At 48.7% G+C, this 23172-nt stretch overlaps 1 protein-coding gene across 1 annotated transcript in view; it reads left to right on the top strand.

Moving 5' to 3' along the window:
• LOC123771022 (uncharacterized) overlaps positions 1 to 23172 on the top strand; it is a 570661-nt gene that overhangs the window by 244586 nt on the left and 302903 nt on the right. The window contains exon 5 of the mRNA XM_069324755.1: positions 8682 to 8828. Coding sequence (XP_069180856.1) covers positions 8682 to 8828 — 147 coding nt within the window. The remainder of the gene's footprint in view (positions 1 to 8681; positions 8829 to 23172) is intronic.

Raw genomic sequence — 23172 nt, 5'->3', positions numbered from 1 at the left:
TGACATTAATGGCCACTAATGATAGATAATGGGTTTCGGAAAGAACACTTAACTTGATTTGTTGACAGCGTGTTGACAGATGGTACACCTTTGGTATCCATAACACTACGTCCAAGTAAAATTAACAGGAGCCGAATTTGCTCCCGTGTGAGCCTCTGGTCTCTATATAAACAACAATGGCTGCCCTCCTTCCTCCACTCTGACGCCTGGCTTACATTGTCCAGATTTCAGAACGTGATAGAAGGGTCACATTTACTCTACTTTAATATTGATAATTAAGTTAATTTATATAAGATGTTTTTATGATGGTAAAGTCCAAAGACTTATGTATTTAAGAATAATTCCCAGCAGAATAGCTGGTGAATTATAATAGTATGTGGTGATGATATCCCGTTTTCTATAGACGGTAATTCCACTACAAGTTACGTTTTCTATGGGTAACTTGTTGGTAATACAGCTATTATCTGTATGATATATTAAATGGTGTCGGATTTTCCGACATAATTCCCCAGGGGGCTGCTCACGGGTCGAAGTCCTCTTTAGAACAGACGAACACCGATACTCCTCCTTCGAATTATTTGATTAATTTGATGTTAGTAGTTAGTAATCACACATTTGTGCGTCTGTTCGTACAGGACGGATGTCCCGTACTAGAGTTGCAGGGGTTAGAAGTCTAATGCGATTTCATTTCCCTGTCAACTCTTGAAAGGCTAATATTCAAGCCTTATTACATATTATTTAACCCAGAAGACTGAATGTGATCAAGTACTACAGTCAAGTATGATTCAGGGACTGCAGTGAGATCAGTGACATTAGATATAACTTGAAGTTTGTTCAGGTAACTGGTCACTGATATATAAACACTGAGGCCCATGGAATACATCTTGATTAAATAATAAATGTATCAAATCAGTCATCAGATTTATTGGGGTTTAATTTAGTTAATTGATTCAGAAGATTGAATAGCTCATCATTAAAGTAAAGTATGGTTCTGAGACTGCAGTGGGTTCAGTGACATTGGTCGCAGTGACTTGTAGCTGTTTTAGGCTACTGTTCACTGATTTGCCACTGAGGCCTCATGAACTCATCTTCAACTTCAAATGATGATACTAACATCAACCTCTGTTGGTATAGTCAGCTGTAATCTCCTTAGTATAATGCTACTGGAGAAATATAATCAGCTGACAAATTTAGATTTCTACTGGTATTGTTTATCTGCAGGCATAGGTTTCCTCAGGCTTGATACTGGGCCTGAGAGTAATTTACCTCCTGCAGAGTTTAACATGGTTATACCCTGATATTTAGTAGGGCTACCAATGAATTGATGGTAGTAGTCTGTCCCCACAAGGACAGCCATTTGGCATTTGATTTGCTCAAATTTACCTGCAGCTGCTTGATAATAGCTTTCCAGGTCAGCATAATCAACTTGAGATTGTTGTGACAAATCTTCACATTTCTTGATCTGTCTTGTTAAGTGGCCTTTAAGACCTGCAAGGGTTCTTTTCATTCTCCCTGCATTATCCATACTGGCTAGTTGGTGAAGCCTTGTGGGGCTTGTATTTGGGCTGCTCATAATACTGAACAAGCACTGATGGTAGCCTAGGGTTAAATTCTGCACTCACTAGGCAATAATCCTACCTCTACTAGAGGTTAGCACTTAAAATTAATACACATTATATATATACAATCATACACACTAATGATTTGAGTGATAAACCAGTGTCACTGGAAGTACCTTTAGGTTAGCTCTTCTATATCACCCTAGGATGGTAGAGACACTAATTAATCACTCAAAGGTGTAATGATCATAAGTAACTTATTATATATACAACTCAACTCGAGTTGATAAAAATTACACCCAAAATAGGGTCTGGACCATTCATTAATGGTGCTAGGTTATTCAATATAGTACAACTGACTATGGTAATAATGGGACTAGGATGAACGATAATAGTTCAACTAGTCATATCCTACCCTGTTGTGGGTTGGCAATTAGTAAATATATTGTGATCACTAGTGCAATATATATTAAATAATTCTCTATTTTGGAGAATTTATATACACAATTATTGATAATAGCCTCTTAATTAGCCTCTATGAAACTTCTAATATTATCTAGAAGTATTAAATATTATTAGTGACCTCGCGAAATAAACTCCACAAAATTCGTAGATAATCTCTCGCGAAATGTAACACCACGAAATCCGTGAACAATCTCGCGAAGACACAGTCACTAATTTGGCTGGTTTCTATATTAGCGCTGTCATTTCACAGAATAACACGCCACCAAATCTGTGGGTGTGCATGAAACCGCTGACTAAGGCTGAACTCGGCTGAGGGAGGCTCCTGAGCTCCCTCGAGGCTACGCTTCCGTCTTTGACTGGCTGGCCTTTGTTTAAATAACACTGCACTAGTATATTTAATGAATCCACTGGATAACTGGCTCATCCGGTACTAAGATGACCAAATGTGGGTTCAAAGGATCAAATAATCCGTCATCCGGTTCGAAGATGACCAAATGTGGGTTCATAGGACCGAATATTCCGGTTCCGAAGGTCCAAAATAATTCGGTTTCGAAGGACCAAATAATTCGGTTTCGAAGGACCAAATAATGTGGGAACCGACCTGTGAGATTTATATTTATTTAATTTATATGAATTTATATTTACGTTAATTTATATACTTCGATAGCAATTTGTATAATGATAAGTGGACTGTATTTCTGCAATAATCTCTTAATCTCACAAATCGATCCTCTACACATTAGGGGGGGTTTATTAGTTTATATATATATGCAGCCAATCAAACTACTAAATTAACTACATACATTGAAGAGGTTCCTTATCTTATAGTACAGCAGGTTAGTCCACCAGGTATAACTAGGGTGTAGACACCAAATTATCCTCTTTGAGGTAGCTTCCATATCACCCAGTAACTGGTGCACAAATCTTGCATCCTCGTCTTGACCTGTCAAAAGTGCGCTAGCTGTGAAGCCAGATACCTATATATGACAAGTATATCAGAGAAAACAGTACATGGAACATGAAGACCTGGCTTAATTACCTTTAGTATGAGGCGATTTCGCATTCTAACCGGGTCACCCTATATAATGACATTAATGGCCACTAATGATAGATAATGGGTTTCGGAAAGAACACTTAACTTGATTTGTTGACAGCGTGTTGACAGATGGTACACCTTTGGTATCCATAACACTACGTCCAAGTAAAATTAACAGGAGCCGAATTTGCTCCCGTGTGAGCCTCTGGTCTCTATATAAACAACAATGGCTGCCCTCCTTCCTCCACTCTGACGCCTGGCTTACATTGTCCAGATTTCAGAACGTGATAGAAGGGTCACATTTACTCTACTTTAATATTGATAATTAAGTTAATTTATATAAGATGTTTTTATGATGGTAAAGTCCAAAGACTTATGTATTTAAGAATAATTCCCAGCAGAATAGCTGGTGAATTATAATAGTATGTGGTGATGATATCCCGTTTTCTATAGACGGTAATTCCACTACAAGTTACGTTTTCTATGGGTAACTTGTTGGTAATACAGCTATTATCTGTATGATATATTAAATGGTGTCGGATTTTCCGACAAAAGTCGCTCGTTACTCTTAAAATGTTATTTGGGCAAAGAACGAAGTTAGTATATTGTCCACGTTACATTAATGATATTTGAGCAAAGAACGATGTCATCATGTTGGTCGTGTTACCTTACAAGGTTATGTATGTATATCCCACGCAGTTGTGTTTACATCAAATTAAGATTTGTTATAATAATAAGATTGAAGACCCGCTTATGACTGGATATTCTTAAAAAAAATGCTATTTGAGCAAAGAATGGTGATACTAAGGCTTAGCACAGAACACTTGGTCTGGGAAGGGAGCAGTGATGGTTCGGCCATGGAGGGGGGTGGTAGGGGTATGGGTATTGTGGGGGTGGATAGGGAGAGGGTAAGGCCGGCCCATTACATCCTCCATCTCACTACACCACAAACCGGCACGAAGGTTGGACCTCGGCGAGAGGGCCTGCCGGTTCATTCATTCAGGAGTCTTGCTATGATAACGCCAGATGTGTGATACAACCTCTGCACAACAGTAATGGATGTAGGACGAAGAGGTGATGGAGATTGAGTAAACATGCTTACATTTCAATGATATTTATTTGGGCCAGCAGATGTTGTGATCACAGTTAACAAGAACAATTTGTAGGTAGAGATCGCGTCTCCATGACGATGTGAAATGTTTCTCTCTTTTAGTAAACGCTAACCTACTGACTTTGACTGAGTTTACTAAGTGAAGTGCCGTGTGGTGGACTTTAGAGAGGGTGAGAGAGAGAGAGAGAGAGAGAGAGAGAGAGAGAGAGAGAGAGAGAGAGAGAGAGAGAGAGAGAGAGAGAGAGAGAGAGAGAGAGAGAAAGAAAGAGAGAGAGAGAGACAGAGAGACAGAGAGAGATAGAGAGAGAGAGAGAGAGACAGAGAGACAGAGACAGAGACAGAGACAGAGACAGACCGAGAGAGAGAGAGAGAGAGAGAGAGAGAGAGAGAGAGAGAGAGAGAGAGAGAGAGAGAGAGAGAGAGAGAGAGAGAGAGAGAGAGAGAGAGAGAAAGAAAGAGAGAGAGAGAGACAGAGAGACAGAGAGAGATAGAGAGAGAGACAGAGAGACAGAGAGAGAGAGAGAGAGAGAGAGAGAGAGAGAGAGAGAGAGAGAGAGAGAGAGAGAGAGAGAGAGAGAGAGAGAAAGAGAGAGAGAGAGAGACAGAGACAGAGAGAGATAGAGAGAGACAGAGAGATAGAGAGTCGCGGACCGTAGCGAAACGCATTGGTAATGGATGCCCCAACCACTTCCGGGGTGTCTGAGGAGAAATAACCTTGCTACTTGGAAAGTCACTCAGTCAGCCTCCAACCTCTGTCCTGTACGCATACCCCTCCGCAGACATTGAAAAACGCTTAAGGGTAATGGTACACAGTTTTCCTGCAGGAGTCTTCGCTCCCATCCTCGCACACTTAGCACTTCCTGTAGGGGGAGTTAATGGTTTGTCTAACCGCATAATGGCCCACTGCAGTCTCACAACGAGAGTGGCTTCACTCTTTCATGACCCGAACACACAGAAAAAAAGCCAGGTTCAGTCGCGTGTCTTTTCCATGCATTTCTTACAACCCCACTTAAGGGCTTCCTGTAGGGGAGTTAATGGTTTTGTCTAACCGCATAATGACCCAGAGCACTCTCACAACGACGAGGGGAAGCTCCCACTCACCATTCCCTCCATCCATCCATCCCATACCCCTCCCATACCTCAAACAACAACATAACAGACTGTGATGACGCTCCTCCAATCTACACTCAATCTCTACTTACTCACAATCATCAAATTATTATCCCCACACAGGATTAAGTCTACGCTAAACACACATACATATTCATTTACTCCTTCCTCATATTCCACTCTTATCCTTGTATTTTCATACGTCTTCCCAGAAATTCCCACATCTTCCCAGAAATTCCCTTTGTGTCTAGAGCGAGGGGCTGCACCTGCTCACCCTCCACTCAAGACCGCGTCCGTCACGCGCCAAACTTCAGGGAAATTCCCCTCCAAAACCCTCTGCGACGACGACGACGCGCACCACCTGGCACCCATCAATATGACTTACTCTCTTTCCGCACCACATACCCAAACACCGGACGCTCACACGCGTCCGAAACGCGCCAAACTTCCGGGAAATTCCCCCAAAACCCCTTGTGACTACACACCCACGCGCCACCTGTCAGGTGCCACTCACCTGAGTGCCACCTGGGCAGGTGGCGCGCGTCGCCATAGTCACATATTTCCCTACTGGCCTCCACCACCTTCTCATCTAACTCCAGTTAGATACATTGTCTCTGATGACTGCTCTCATCTGCCTGTTAGTTTGAAATGGATGAAAAATTTTCATCCAAATCAGAAGTCTCCCTGTCACCCCTCCAGCATGTTCCAGTTTTCAGAATAGCCTCTGGAGTGGCTGATCTCTATGGGACTCAAAAACTAAAAAGCTTTATCAAAAAGCCTATTTTAGGTCCAGATAAACACAAACAACCCAACCACCTCTTTCTTGTAGTATCTCTGTGGCTCTATCACAAAATCTTAGTAGATATGTAACACAGGATCTTCCTGTTTGAAAACCAAACTGTCTGTCCGTTAGTACGTGTTAACTCTCTACGTGTTCAACACACTTGGCTGGTAATATACTGTCTGTCCGTTAGTACGTGTTTACTCTCTACGTGTTCAACACACATGGCTGGTAATATACTGTCTGTCCGTTAGTACGTGTTTACTCTCTACGTGTTCAACACACTTGGCTGGTAATACTGTTTCCAGTTTGGACTGTAACATTTGTTAATGATACGGGTCTATAATTAAACGGTCGCATCCTTGCTGCTCCTGTTGAAGATCGGAACAATGTTATCTTTATTACACGATAACAACCAGTACTGTCCCCACAGACCACCATGATAACAACCAGTACTGTCCCCACAGATCACCATGATAACTACCAGTTCTGTCCCCACAGACCACCATGATAACTACCAGTTCTGTCCCCACAGATCACCATGATAACGACCAGTTCTGTCCCCACAGATCACCATGATAACAACCTGTACTGTTCCCACAGATCACCATGATAACGACCCCCCCCCCCACAGATCACCATGATAACGACCCCCCCCCCACAGATCACCATGATAACGACCCCCACCCCACAGATCACCATGATAACGACCACCCCCCCCACAGATCACCATGATAACGACCACCCCCCCCACAGATCACCATGATAACGACCACCACCCCCCCCACAGATCACCATGATAACGACCACCACCCGACAGATCACCATGATAACGACCACCACTCCCCCCCCACCGATCACCATGATAACGACCACCCCCCCCACAGATCACCATGATAACGACCACCCCCCCCCCACTGATCACCATGATAACGACCACCACTCCCCCCCACAGATCACCATGATAACGACCACCCCCCCACAGATCACCATGATAACGACCACCACTCCCCCCCACCGATCACCATGATAACGACCACCCCCCCCCACTGATCACCATGATAACGACCACCACTCCCCCCCACAGATCACCATGATAACGACCACCCCCCCACAGATCACCATGATAACGACCACCCCCCCCCACAGATCACCATGATAACGACCACCACTCCCCCCCACAGATCACCATGATAACGACCACCCCCCCCACAGATTACCATGATAACGACCACCACTCCCCCCCACAGATCACCATGATAACGACCACCCCCCCCACAGTTCACCATGATAACGACCACCCCCCCCACAGATCACCATGATAACGACCACCCCCCCCACAGATCACCATGATAACGACCACCCCCCCCACAGATCACCATGAGAACGACCACCCCCCCACAGATCACCATGATAACGACCCCCACTCCCCCCCACAGATCACCATGATAACGACCACCCCCCCACAGATCACAATGATAACGACCACCCCCCCCCACAGATCACCATGATAACGACCACCCCCCCCCACAGATCACCATGATAACGACCACCTCTCCCCCACAGATCACCATGATAACGACCACCCCCCCCCACAGATCACCATGATAACGCCCACCCCCCCCCACAGATCACCATGATAACGACCACCCCCCCCACAGATCACCATGATAACGACCCCCCCACAGATCACCATGATAACGACCACCCCCCCCCACAGATCACCATGATAACGACCACCACTCCCCCCCCACAGATCACCATGATAACGACCACCCCCCCCACAGATCACCATGATAACGACCCCCACTCCCCCCACATATCACCATGATAACGACCACCCCCCCCCACAGATCACCATGATAACGACCACCCCCCCCCACAGATCACCATGATAACGACCACCCCCCCACAGATCACCATGATAACTCCCCCCACTCCCCCCACAGATCACCATGATAACGACCACCCCCCCACATATCACCATGATAACGACCACCCCCCCCACAGATCACCATGATAACGACCACCCCCACAGATCACCATGATAACGACCCCCCCCCACAGATCACCATGATAACGACCACCCCCCCCCACAGATCACCATGATAACGACCACCCCCCCCCACAGATCACCATGATAACGACCACCACTCCCCCCACAGGTCACCATGATAACGACCACCACTCCCCCCCACAGATCACCATGATAACGACCACCCCCCCACAGATCACCATGATAACGACCCCCCCCACAGATCACCATGATAACGACCACCCCCCCCACAGATCACTATGATAACGACCCCCCCCCCACAGATCACCATGATAACGACCACCCCCCCCACAGATCACCATGATAACGACAACCACTCCCCCCCACAGATCACCATGATAACGACCACCCCCCCCCACAGATCACCATGATAACGACCACCACTCCCCCCCACAGATCACCATGATAACGACCACCCCCCCCCACAGATCACCATGATAACGACCACCACCCCCCCCCACAGATCACCATGATAACGACCACCACTCCCCCCCACAGATCACCATGATAACGACCCCCCCCCACAGATCACCATGATAACGACCACCCCCCCCCCCCCACAGATCACCATGTCGTACCTGGAGATCTACAATGAGAACATCCGGGACCTGCTCCAGCCCAGTGGGACTCTTGAACTCCGCGAGGACGCTAAGACCGGAGTCATCCAGGTGGCCGGACTCTCGGAGAAGGCCGTAGTCTCTACCAAGGAGGTGAGTCCTCATAGTCTACCAGAGAGGTGAGTCCTCACAATACCAGGGAGGTCAGTCCTCACACTCTACCAGGGAGGTGAGTCCTCACACTCTACCATGAGTCCTCATAGTCTACCATAAGTCCTCATAGTCTACCATGAGTCCTCATACTCTACCAGTGAGGTGAGTCCTCACACTCTACCAGGGAGGTGAGTCCTCATACTCTCCCAGGGAGGTGAGTCCTCATAGTCTACCAGGGAGGTGAGTCCTCATACTCTCCCAGGGAAGTGAGTCCTCACACTACCAGGGAGGTGAGTCCTCATAGTCTACCAGGGAGGTGAGTCCTCACACTCTACCAGGGAGGTGAGTCCTCACACTACCAGGGAGGTGAGTCCTCACACTCTACCAGGGAGGTGAGTCCTCATAGTCTACCAGGGGGGTGAGTCCTCACACTACCAGGGAGGTGAGTCCTCACACTACCAGGGAGGTGAGTCCTCAGTCTACCAGGGAGGTGAGTCCTCATACTCTCCCAGGGAGGTGAGTCCTCATAGTCTACCAGGGAGGTGAGTCCTCACACTACCAGGGAGGTGAGTCCTCACACTACCAGGGAGGTGAGTCCTCATACTCTCCCAGGGAGGTGAGTCCTCACACTACCAGGGAGGTGAGTCCTCATAATCTACCAGGGAGGTGAGTCCTCATAGTCTACCAGGGAGGTGAGTCCTCATACTCTCCCAGGGAGGTGAGTCCTCATACTCTCCCAGGGAGGTGAGTCCTCATACTCTCCCAGGGAGGTGAGTCCTCATAGTCTACCAGGGAGGTGAGTCCTCACACTACCAGGGAGGTGAGTCCTCATAGTCTACCAGGGAGGTGAGTCCTCATACTCTACCAGGGAGGTGAGTCCTCACACTCTACCAGGGAGGTGAGTCCTCACACTACCAGGGAGGTGAGTCCTCATAATCTACCAGGGAGGTGAGTCCTCATAGTCTACCAGGGAGGTGAGTCCTCATACTCTCCCAGGGAGGTGAGTCCTCATACTCTCCTAGGGAGGTGAGTCCTCATACTCTCCCAGGGAGGTGAGTCCTCATACTCTACCAGGGAGGTGAGTCCTCACACTACCAGGGAGGTGAGTCCTCATAGTCTACCAGGGAGGTGAGTCCTCATACTCTACCAGGGAGGTGAGTCCTCACACTCTACCAGGGAGGTGAGTCCTCACACTACCAGGGAGGTGAGTCCTCACACTCTACCAGGGAGGTGAGTCCTCATACTCTACCAGGGAGGTGAGTCCTCACACTCTACCAGGGAGGTGAGTCCTCACACTACCAGGGAGGTGAGTCCTCATAGTCTACCAGGGAGGTGAGTCCTCACACTCTACCATGAGTCCTCATAGTCTACCAGGGAGGTGAGTCCTCACACTCTACCAGGGAGGTGAGTCCTCACACTACCAGGGAGGTGAGTCCTCACACTACCAGGGAGGTGAGTCCTCATACTCTCCCAGGGAGGTGAGTCCTCACACTACCAGGGAGGTGAGTCCTCATAATCTACCAGGGAGGTGAGTCCTCATAGTCTACCAGGGAGGTGAGTCCTCATACTCTCCCAGGGAGGTGAGTCCTCATACTCTCCCAGGGAGGTGAGTCCTCATACTCTCCCAGGGAGGTGAGTCCTCATAGTCTACCAGGGAGGTGAGTCCTCACACTACCAGGGAGGTGAGTCCTCATAGTCTACCAGGGAGGTGAGTCCTCATACTCTACCAGGGAGGTGAGTCCTCACACTCTACCAGGGAGGTGAGTCCTCACACTACCAGGGAGGTGAGTCCTCATAATCTACCAGGGAGGTGAGTCCTCATAGTCTACCAGGGAGGTGAGTCCTCATACTCTCCCAGGGAGGTGAGTCCTCATACTCTCCTAGGGAGGTGAGTCCTCATACTCTCCCAGGGAGGTGAGTCCTCATACTCTACCAGGGAGGTGAGTCCTCACACTCTACCAGGGAGGTGAGTCCTCACACTACCAGGGAGGTGAGTCCTCATAGTCTACCAGGGAGGTGAGTCCTCACACTCTACCATGAGTCCTCATAGTCTACCAGGGAGGTGAGTCCTCACACTCTACCAGGGAGGTGAGTCCTCACACTACCAGGGAGGTGAGTCCTCATAGTCTACCAGGGAGGTGAGTCCTCACACTCTACCATGAGCCCTCATACTCTACCAGGGAGGTGAGTCCTCACACTCTACCATGAGTCCTCATAGTCTACCAGGGAGGTGAGTCCTCACACTCTACCAGGGAGGTGAGTCCTCATACTCTACCAGGGAGGTGAGTCCTCACACTCTCTCAGTGAGGTGAGTCCTCACACTACCAGGGAGGTGAGTCCTCACACTACCAGGGAGGTGAGTCCTCATACTCTACCAGGGAGGTGAGTCCTCACACTACCAGGGAGGTGAGTCCTCATACTCTACCAGGGAGGTGAGTCCTCATAGTCTACCAGGGAGGTGAGTCCTCACACTACCAGAGAGGTGAGTCCTCACACTCTACCAGGGAGGTGAGTCCTCACACTACCAGGGAGGTGAGTCCTCACACTCTACCAGGGAGGTGAGTCCTCACACTACCAGGGAGGTGAGTCCTCATACTCTACCAGGGAGGTGAGTCCTCATAGTCTACCAGGGAGGTGAGTCCTCACACTACCAGGGAGGTGAGTCCTCATACTCTACCAGGGAGGTGAGTCCTCATAGTCTACCAGGGAGGTGAGTCCTCACTCTACCAGGGAGGTGAGTCCTCACTCTACCAGGGAGGTGAGTCCTCACACTACCAGGGAGGTGAGTCCTCATACTCTACCAGGGAGGTGAGTCCTCATACTCTACCAGGGAGGTGAGTCCTCATACTCTACCAGGGAGGTGAGTCCTCACACTCTACCATGAGTCCTCATAGTCTACCAGGGAGGTGAGTCCTCATACTCTACCAGGGAGGTGAGTCCTCACACTAGCAGGGAGGTGAGTCCTCATAGACTACCAGGGAGGTGAGTCCTCACACTCTACCAGTGAGGTGAGTCCTTATAGTCTACCAGGGTGGTGAGTCCTCACACTCTCCCAGTGAGGTGAGTCCTCATAGTCTACCAGGGGGGTGAGTCCTCACACTCTCCCAGTGAGGTGAGTCCTCATAGTCTACCAGGGGGGTGAGTCCTCACACTCTCCCAGTGAGGTGAGTCCTCATAGTCTACCAGGGTGGTGAGTCCTCACACTCTCCCAGTGAGGTGAGTCCTCATAGTCTACCTGGGGGATGAGTCCTCACACTCTCCCAGTGAGGTGAGTCCTCATAGTCTACCAGGGTGGTGAGTCCTCACACTCTACCAGGGAGGTGAGTCCTCATACTCTACCAGGGAGGTGAGTCCTCATACTCTACCATGAGTCCTCGTAGTCTACCATGAGTCCTCATACTCTACCAGGGAGGTGAGTCCTCACACTCTACCAGGGAGGTGAGTCCTCACACTCTCTCAGTGAGGTGAGTCCTCACACTCTCCCAGTGTGGTGAGTCCTCATAGTCTACCAGGGAGGTGAGTCCTCATAGTCTACCAGGGAGGTGAGTCCTCACACTCTCCCAGTGAGGTGAGTCCTCATAGTCTACCAGGGTGGTGAGTCCTCACACTCTCCCAGTGAGGTGAGTCCTCATAGTCTACCTGGGGGATGAGTCCTCACACTCTCCCAGTGAGGTGAGTCCTCATAGTCTACCAGGGTGGTGAGTCCTCACACTCTACCAGGGAGGTGAGTCCTCATACTCTACCAGGGAGGTGAGTCCTCATACTCTACCATGAGTCCTCGTAGTCTACCATGAGTCCTCATACTCTACCAGGGAGGTGAGTCCTCACACTCTACCAGGGAGGTGAGTCCTCACACTCTCTCAGTGAGGTGAGTCCTCACACTCTCCCAGTGTGGTGAGTCCTCATAGTCTACCAGGGAGGTGAGTCCTCATAGTCTACCAGGGAGGTGAGTCCTCACACTCTCCAAGTGAGGTAAGTCCTCATAGTCTACCAGTGAGGTGAGTCCTCATAGTCTACCAGGGAGGTGAGTCCTCACACTCTCCCAGTGAGGTGAGTCCTCATACTCTACCAGGGTGGTGAGTCCTCACACTCTACCAGTGAGGTGAGTCCTCATAGTCTACCAGGGAGGTGAGTCCTCATAGTCTACCAGGGAGGTGAGTCCTCATAGTCTACCAGGGAGGTGAGTCCTCACACTCTCCCAGTGAGGTGAGTCCTCATACTCTACCAGGGTGGTGAGTCCTCACACTCTACCAGTGAGGTGAGTCCTCATAGTCTACCAGGGAGGTGAGTCCTCATAGTCTACCAGGGAGGTGAGTCCTCATAGTCTACCAGGGAGGTGAGTCCTCATTCTCTACCAGGGAGGTGAGTCCTCATAGTCTACCAGGGAGGTGAGTCCTCATACTCTACCAGGGTGGTGAGTCCTCACACTCTACCAGTGAGGTGAGTCCTCATAGTCTACCAGGGAGGTGAGTCCTCATAGTCTACCAGGATGGTGAGTCCTCACACTCTCCCAGGGAGGTGAGTCCTCATAGTCTACCAGGGAGGTGAGTCCTCATAGTCTACCAGGGAGGTGAGTCCTCATTCTCTACCAGGGAGGTGAGTCCTCATACTCTACCAGGGTGGTGAGTCCTCACACTCTACCAGTGAGGTGAGTCCTCATAGTCTACCAGGGAGGTGAGTCCTCATAGTCTACCAGGGAGGTGAGTCCTCATAGTCTACCAGGATGGTGAGTCCTCACACTCTCCCAGGGAGGTGAGTCCTCATAGTCTACCAGGGAGGTGAGTCCTCATAGTCTACCAGGGAGGTGAGTCCTCATTCTCTACCAGGGAGGTGAGTCCTCATACTCTACCAGGGTGGTGAGTCCTCACACTCTACCAGTGAGGTGAGTCCTCATAGTCTACCAGGGAGGTGAGTCCTCATAGTCTACCAGGGAGGTGAGTCCTCACACTCTACCAGGGAGGTGAGTCCTCATAGTCTACCATGAGTCCTCATAGTCTACCAGGGAGGTGAGTCCTCATAGTCTACCAGGGAGGTGAGTCCTCACACTCTCCAAGTGAGGTAAGTCCTCATAGTCTACCAGTGAGGTGAGTCCTCATAGTCTACCAGGGAGGTGAGTCCTCACACTCTCCCAGTGAGGTGAGTCCTCATTCTCTACCAGGATGGTGAGTCCTCACACTACCAGGGAGGAGAGTCCTTACACTCCCAGTGAGGTGAGTCCTCACACTACCAGGGAGGAGAGTCCTCACACTACCAGGGAGGTGAGTCCTCATACTCTCTCAGGAAGGAGAGTCCTCACACTCTCCAGCTAATCATGTCACTTACATTATGCAATATATGATTACTTTTCATAATTTACAGAGACACATTGTCAGGGTTATATAATATAAACCTATACATAGCTCACATGTCTCTCCTGTATACCTTAAACATGCGTTATATCACAAAGCTCTACGATGTTTTCGCAGATTTTGTCATATGTTGATAAGCTTTCCTGAATCACGTGTTTTTGTGGTTATTCATACATAGCTCCTGATATACATAGCTACACACAACTTTATGTATTCATAAATACATGTGTATATAACTTCAGGTACATATAGTTAGAGATACACATGACTAAAGGTACATAGTTAAAAACACACACAAATTCAGGTACATATATATAGTTAAAAACACACATAACTAAAAGTACATATAGTTAACGATACACAGAACTAAAGATACATATAGTTAACGATACACAGAACTAAAGATACATATAGTTAACTATACACAGAACTAAAGATACATATAGTTAACGATACACAGAACTAAAGATACATATAGTTAAAGACACATGACTACTGATAGACATTAGTTTAGTCCCCGTGTCGCAGTGGTAAAGCACTCACCCGACGCTTCGAAAGGACTTTTGCCTGGGTTCGTATCCTGGCCGGGGGAAGATTGACTAGGCACCAATCTTTAACTGTAGCCTCTGTTCAACCAACAGTAAAATGTATACCTGATTGTTAAACGACTTGGCGGGTCGTAGTTCGGGGGGAAATGATGGTGATTAAGGATCTGCCAGGAACACGATGTGTTCTAGTGGCTTAACAGGAATATAACAACTCTATATATTATATATAATTAAAATAAAAAGCTTATATAGAGTTATATATAAAAATATACATATGAACTATCAGAGCAGTTACCAACCATATAAGTTTAACTGAGATATAATAGCGGAGATGTTGGTTAGCTTTAGACTGTGCAGAACTACCTGTGCACTGAACTACCTGTGCACAGATTACCTGTACACTGAAATACCTGTGCACTGAACTATCGGTGCACTGAACTAGTTGTACACTGAACTACCTGTACACTGAACTATCGATGCACTGAACTAGTTGTACACTGAACTACCTGTACACTGAACTACCTGTACACTGAACTATCTGTACACTGAACTATCGGTGCACTGAACTATCGGTGCACTGAACTACCTGTGCACTGAACTACCTGTGCACTGAACTACCTGTGCACTGAACTACCTGTGCACTGAACTACCTGTACACTGAACTATCTGTACACTGAACTATCGGTGCACTGAACTATCGGTGCACTGAACTAGTTGTACACTGAACTACCTGTACACTGAACTATCGGTGCACTGAACTAGTTGTACACTGAACTACCTGTACACTGAACTACCTGAACACTGAACTATCTGTACACTGAACTATCGGTGCACTGAACTATCGGTGCACTGAACTACCTGTGCACTGAACTACCTGTGCACTGAACTACCTGTGCACTGAACTATCGGTGCACTGAACTACCTGTGCAATGAACTACTTGTGCACTGAAGTACCTGTACACTGAAGTACCTGTACACTGAACTACCTGTACACTGAACTACCTGTGCAATGAACTACTTGTGCACTGAAGTACCTGTGCACTGAACTACCTGTACACTGAACTACCGGTGCACTGAACTACCTGTACACTGAACTACCGGTGCACTGAACTACCTGTACACTGAACTATCGGTGCACTGAACTATCAGTGCACTGAACTACCTGTGCACTGAACTACCTGTACACTGAACTATCGGTGCACTGAACTACCTGTGCAATGAACTACCTGTGCAATGAACTACTTGTGCACTGAAGTACCTGTACACTGAACTACCTGTGCAATGAACTACTTGTACACTGAAGTACCTGTACACTGAAGTACCTGTACACTGAACTACCTGTGCAATGAACTACTTGTGCACTGAAGTACCTGTACACTGAAGTACCTGTACACTGAACTACCTGTACACAGAAGTACCTGTACACTGAACTACCTGTACACTGAACTACCTGTACACTGAACTACCTGTACACTGAACTACCTGTACACTGAACTACTTGTGCACTGAACTACCTGTACACTGAACTACCTGTATACTGAACTACCTGTACACTGAACTACTTGTGCACTGAATTACCGGTGCACAGAACTACCTGTGCACTGAACTACCTGTACACTGAACTACCTGTACACTGAACTACCTGTACACTGAACTACCTGTACACTGAACTACCTGTACACTGAACTACCTGTACACTGAACTACTTGTGCACTGAATTACCGGTGCACAGAACTACCTGTGCACTGAACTACCTGTGTACAGAACTACTGGTGCACAGAACTACCTGTGCACTGAACTACCTGTGCACTGAACTACCTGTGCACTGAACTACCTGTGCACTGAACTACCTATGGACTGAACTACCCTGTGCACTAAACTACCGGTGAACTGAACTACCGGTGCACTTAACTACTGGTGCACAGAACTACTGGTGCACAGAACTACTGGTGCACAGAACTATCGGTGCACAGAACTACCGGTGCACAGAACTACAGGTGCACTTAACTATCGGTGCACAGAACTACTGGTGCACTTAACTACCGTTGCACAGAACTACTGGTGCACAGAACTACTGGTGCACAGAACTACTGGTGCACAGAACTAACGTTGCTCAGAACTACCGCTGCACAGAACTACCGGTGCACAGAACTAATGGTGCTCAGAACTACTGGTGAACTGAACTACCGGTGCACAGAACTAACGGTGCTCAGAACTACTGGTGAACTGAACTACCGGTACACAGAACTACTGGTGCAAAAAACTACTGGTGCACAGAACTACCGGTGCACAGAACTACTGGTGCACAGAACTACTAGTGCACAGAACTACAGGTGCACAGAACTACCGATGCACTTAACTACCGGAGCACAGAACTACTTGTGCACAGAACTACTTGCGCACAGAACTACCGATGCACTTAACTACCGGTGCACAGAACTACCGGTGCACAGAACTACTGGTGCACAGAACTACCGGTGCACTTAACTACCGGTGCACAGAACTATCGGTGCACAGAACTACTGGTGCACAGAACTACCGGTGCACTTAACTACCGGTGCACAGAACTATCGGTGCACAGAACAACCTGTGCACAGAATTACCGGTGCACTTAACTACTGGTGCACAGAACTATTGGTGCACAAAACTATCGGTGCACAGAACTACTTGCGCACAGAACTACTGGTGCACAGAACTACCGGTGCACAGAACTACTGGTGCACAGAACTACCGGTGCACTTAACTACTGGTGCACAGAACTACCGGTGCACAGAACTACTGGTGCACAGAACTACCGGTGCACTTAACTACTGGTGCACAGAACTATCGGTGCACAGAACTATCGGTGCACAGAACTACTGGTGCACAGAACTATCGGTGCACAGAACTATCGGTGCACAGAACTACCGGTGCACTTAACTACCGGTGCACAGAACTACTGGTGCACAGAACTACCGGTGCACAGAACTACCGGTGCACTTAACTACCGGTGCACAGAACTACTGGTGCACTTAACTAACGGTGCACAGAACTACCGGTACACAGAACTACCGGTGCACTTAACTACCGGTGCACAGAACTACTGGTGCACGGAACTACCGGTGCACAGAACTACTGGTGCACAGAACTACTGGTGCACAGAACTACTGGTGCACAGAACTACCGGTGCACAGAACTACCGGTGCAGAGAACTACTGGTGCAGAGAACTACTGGTGCACAGAACTACTTGTGCACAGAACTACTGGTGCACAGAACTACTGGTGCACAGAACTACCGGTGCACAGAACTACTGGTGCACAGAACTACCGGTGCAGAGAACTACTGGTGCACAGAACTACCGGTGCACTGAACTACCGGTGCAAAGAACTACTGGTGCACAGAACTACTGGTGCACAGAACTACCGGTGCACAAAACTACCGGTGCAAAGAACTACTGGTGCACAGAAATACTGGTGCACAGAACTACCGGTGCACAGAACTACTGATGCACAAAACTACCAGTGCACAGAACTACCGGTGCACAGAACTACCGGTGCACAGAACTACCGGTGCACTTAACTACCGGCGCACTTAACTACCGGTGCACAGAACTACTGGTGCACAGAACTACTGGTACACAGAACTACCAGTGCACAGAACTACTGGTGCACAGAACTACCGGTGCACAGAACTACTGATGCACAAAACTACCAGCGCACAGAACTACCGGTGCACAGAACTACCGGTGCACAGAACTACCGGTGTACTTAACTACCGGCGCACTAACCTACCGGTGCACAGAACTACTGGTGCACAGAACTACTGGTGCACAGAACTACTGGTACACAGAACTACCAGTGCACAGAACTACTGGTGCACAGAACTACCAGTGCACAGAACTACTGGTGCACAGAACTACCGCCGGTGCACAGAACTACCGGTGCACTTAACTACTGGTGCACAGAACTACTGGTGCACAGAACTACTGGTGCACAGAACTACTGGTGCACAGAACTACCGGTGCACAGAACTACTGGTGCACAGAACTACCGGTGCACAAAACTACTGGTGCACAGAACTACTGGTGCACAGAACTAACGGTGCACAGAACTACTGGTGCACAGAACTACTAGTGCACAGAACTACTGGTGCACAAGACTACTGGTGCACAGAACTACTGGTGCACAGAACTACTGGTGCACATAACTACTGGTGCACAGAACTACCGGTGCACTTAACTACCGGTGCACAGAACTACTTGTGCACAGAACTACTTGTGCACAGAACTACTGGTGCACAGAACTACCAGTGCACAGAACTACCGGTGCACAGAACTATCGGTGCACAGAACTACTGGTGCACAGAACTACTGGTGCACAGAACTACCGGTGCACAGAACTACCGGTGCACAGAACTATCGGTGCACAGAACTACTGGTGCACAGAACTACTGGTGCACAGAACTACCGGTGCACTTAACTACCGGTGCACAGAACTACCGGTGCACAGAACTACCGGTGCACAGAACTACTGGTGCACAGAACTACTGGTGCACAGAACTACCGGTGCACTTAACTACCGGTGCACTTAACTACTGGTGCACAGAACTTCCGGTACACAGAACTACCGGTGCACAAGACTACTGGTGCACTTAACTACTGGTGCACAGAACTTCCGGTACACAGAACTACCAGTGCACAGAACTACTGGTGCACAGAACTACCGGTGCACAGAACTACTGGTGCACAGAACTACTGGTGCACAGAACTACTGGTGCACAGAACTACCAGTGCACTTAACTACCGGTGCACTTAACTACTGGTGCACAGAACTTCCGGTACACAGAACTACTGGTGCACAGAACTACCAGTGCACAGAACTACCGTTGCACAGAACTACAGGTGCACAGAACTACTGGTGCACAGAACTACTGGTGCACAGAACTACCGGTGAACTTAACTACCGGTGCACTTAACTACTGGTGCACAGAACTTCCGGTACACAGAACTACCGGTGCACAAGACTACTGGTGCACTTAACTACTGGTGCACAGAACTTCCGGTACACAGAACTACCAGTGCACAGAACTACTGGTGCACAGAACTACTGGTGCACAGAACTACTGGTGCACAGAACTACCAGTGCACAGAACTACCGGTGCACAGAACTACCGGTGCACAAAACTACCGGTGCACAGAACTGCCAGTGCACAGAACTACCGGTGCACTTAACAACTGGCGCACTTAACTACCGGTGCACAGAACTACCGGTGCACAGAACTACTGGTGCACAGAACTACCAGTGCACAGAACTACTGGTGCAAAGAACTAGCAGTGCACAGAACTACCGGTGCACAGAACTACCGGTGCACTTAACTACCGGTGCACAGAACTACTGGTGCAGAGAACTACTGGTGCACAGAACTACCGGTGCACAGAACTACCGGTGCACTTAACTTCCGGTGCACAGAACTACTTGTGCACAGAACTACTTGTGCACAGAACTGCTGGTGCATAGAACTACTGGTGCACAGAACTACCAGTAAACAGAACTTCCGGTGCACAGAACTACTGGTGCACAGAACTACTGGTGCACAGAACTACCGGTGCAGAAAACTACTGGTGCAGAGAACAACTGGTGCACAGAACTACCGGTGCACAGACCTACCAGTGCACAGAACTACTGGTGCACAGAACTACTGGTGCACAGAACTACCGGTGCACAGAACTACTGATGCACAGAACTACCAGTGCACAGAACTACCGGTGCACAGAACTACCGGTGCACAGAACTACCGGTGCACTTAACTACCGGCGCACTTAACTACCAGTGCACAGAACTACTGGTGCACAGAACTACTGGTGCACAGAAATACCAGTGCACAGAACTAACGGTGCTCAGAACTACCGGTGCACAGAACTACCGGTGAACTGAACTACCAGTGCACAGAACTACTGGTGCACAGAACTACCTGTGCACTGAACTACCTGTGTACAGAACTACTGGTGCACAGAACTACCTGTGCACTGAACTACCTGTGCACTGAACTACCTGTGCACTGAACTACCTGTGCACTGAACTAACTATGGACTGAACTACCCTGTGCACTAAACTACCGGTGAACTGAACTACCGGTGCACTTAACTACTGGTGCACAGAACTACTGGTGCACAGAACTACTGGTGCACAGAACTATCGGTGCACAGAACTACCGGTGCACAGAACTACCGGTGCACTTAACTATCGGTGCACAGAACTACTGGTGCACTTAACTACCGTTGCACAGAACTACTGGTGCACAGAACTACTGGTGCACAGAACTACTGGTGCACAGAACTAACGTTGCTCAGAACTACCGCTGCACAGAACTACCGGTGCACAGAACTAATGGTGCTCAGAACTACTGGTGAACTGAACTACCGGTGCACAGAACTAACGGTGCTCAGAACTACTGGTGAACTGAACTACCGGTACACAGAACTACTGGTGCAAAAAACTACTGGTGCACAGAACTACCGGTGCACAGAACTACTGGTGCACAGAACTACTAGTGCACAGAACTACAGGTGCACAGAACTACCGATGCACTTAACTACCGGAGCACAGAACTACTTGTGCACAGAACTACTTGCGCACAGAACTACTGGTGCACAGAACTACCGGTGCACAGAACTACTGATGCACAGAACTACCGATGCACTTAACTACCGGTGCACAGAACTACCGGTGCACAGAACTACTGGTGCACAGAACTACCGGTGCACTTAACTACCGGTGCACAGAACTATCGGTGCACAGAACTACTGGTGCACAGAACTACCGGTGCACTTAACTACCGGTGCACAGAACTATCGGTGCACAGAACAACCTGTGCACAGAATTACCGGTGCACTTAACTACTGGTGCACAGAACTATTGGTGCACAAAACTATCGGTGCACAGAACTACTTGCGCACAGAACTACTGGTGCACAGAACTACCGGTGCACAGAACTACTGGTGCACAGAACTACCGGTGCACTTAACTACTGGTGCACAGAACTACCGGTGCACAGAACTACTGGTGCACAGAACTACTGGTGCACTTAACTACTGGTGCACAGAACTATCGGTGCACAGAACAATCGGTGCACAGAACTACTGGTGCACAGAACTATCGGTGCACAGAACTATCGGTGCACAGAACTACCGGTGCACTTAACTACCGGTGCACAGAACTACTGGTGCACAGAACTACCGGTGCACAGAACTACCGGTGCACTTAACTACCGGTGCACAGAACTACTGGTGCACTTAACTAACGGTGCACAGAACTACCGGTGCACAGAACTACCGGTGCACTTAACTACCGGTGCACAGAACTACTGGTGCACGGAACTACCGGTGCACAGAACTACTGGTGCACAGAACTACTGGTGCACAGAACTACTGGTGCACAGAACTACCGGTGCACAGAACAACCGGTGCAGAGAACTACTGGTGCAGAGAACTGCTGGTGCACAGAACTACTTGTGCACAGTACTACTGGTGCACAGAACTACTGGTGCACAGAACAACCGGTGCACAGAACTACTGGTGCACAGAACTACCGGTGCAGAGAACTACTGGTGCACAGAACTACCGGTGCACTGAACTACCGGTGCAAAGAACTACTGGTGCACAGAACTACTGGTGCACAGAACTACCGGTGCACAGAACTACCGGTGCAAAGAACTACTGGTGCACAGAACTACTGGTGCACAGAACTACCGGTGCACAGAACTACTGACGCACAAAACTACCAGTGCACAGAACTACCGGTGCACAGAACTACCGGTGCACAGAACTACCGGTGCACTTAACTACCGGCGCACTTAACTACCGGTGCACAGAACTACTGGTGCACAGAACTACTGGTACACAGAACTACCAGTGCACAGAACTACTAGTGCACAGAACTACCGGTGCACAGAACTACTGATGCACAAAACTACCAGTGCACAGAACTACCGGTGCACAGAACTACCGGTGCACAGAACTACCGGTGCACTTAACTACCGGCGCACTAACCTACCGGTGCACAGAACTACTGGTGCACAGAACTACTGGTGCACAGAACTACTGGTACACAGAACTACCAGTGCACAGAACTACTGGTGCACAGAACTACCAGTGCACAGAACTACTGGTGCACAGAACTACCGCCGGTGCACAGAACTACCGGTGCACTTAACTACTGGTGCACAGAACTACTGGTGCACAGAACTACTGGTGCACAGAACTACTGGTGCACAGAACTACCGGTGCACAGAACTACTGGTGCACAGAACTACCGGTGCACAAAACTACTGGTGCACAGAACTACTGGTGCACAGAACTAACGGTGCACAGAACTACTGGTGCACAGAACTACTAGTGCACAGAACTACTGGTGCACAAGACTACTGGTGCACAGAACTACTGGTGCACAGAACTACTGGTGCACAGAACT

This window comes from Procambarus clarkii, chromosome 14 (genome assembly GCF_040958095.1).
Source record: "Procambarus clarkii isolate CNS0578487 chromosome 14, FALCON_Pclarkii_2.0, whole genome shotgun sequence".
Taxonomy (NCBI): Eukaryota; Metazoa; Arthropoda; class Malacostraca; order Decapoda; family Cambaridae; genus Procambarus; species Procambarus clarkii.
The sequence above is the reverse complement of the archived record's forward strand: the minus strand, read 5'-3'. Positions and strand labels throughout refer to the sequence as shown.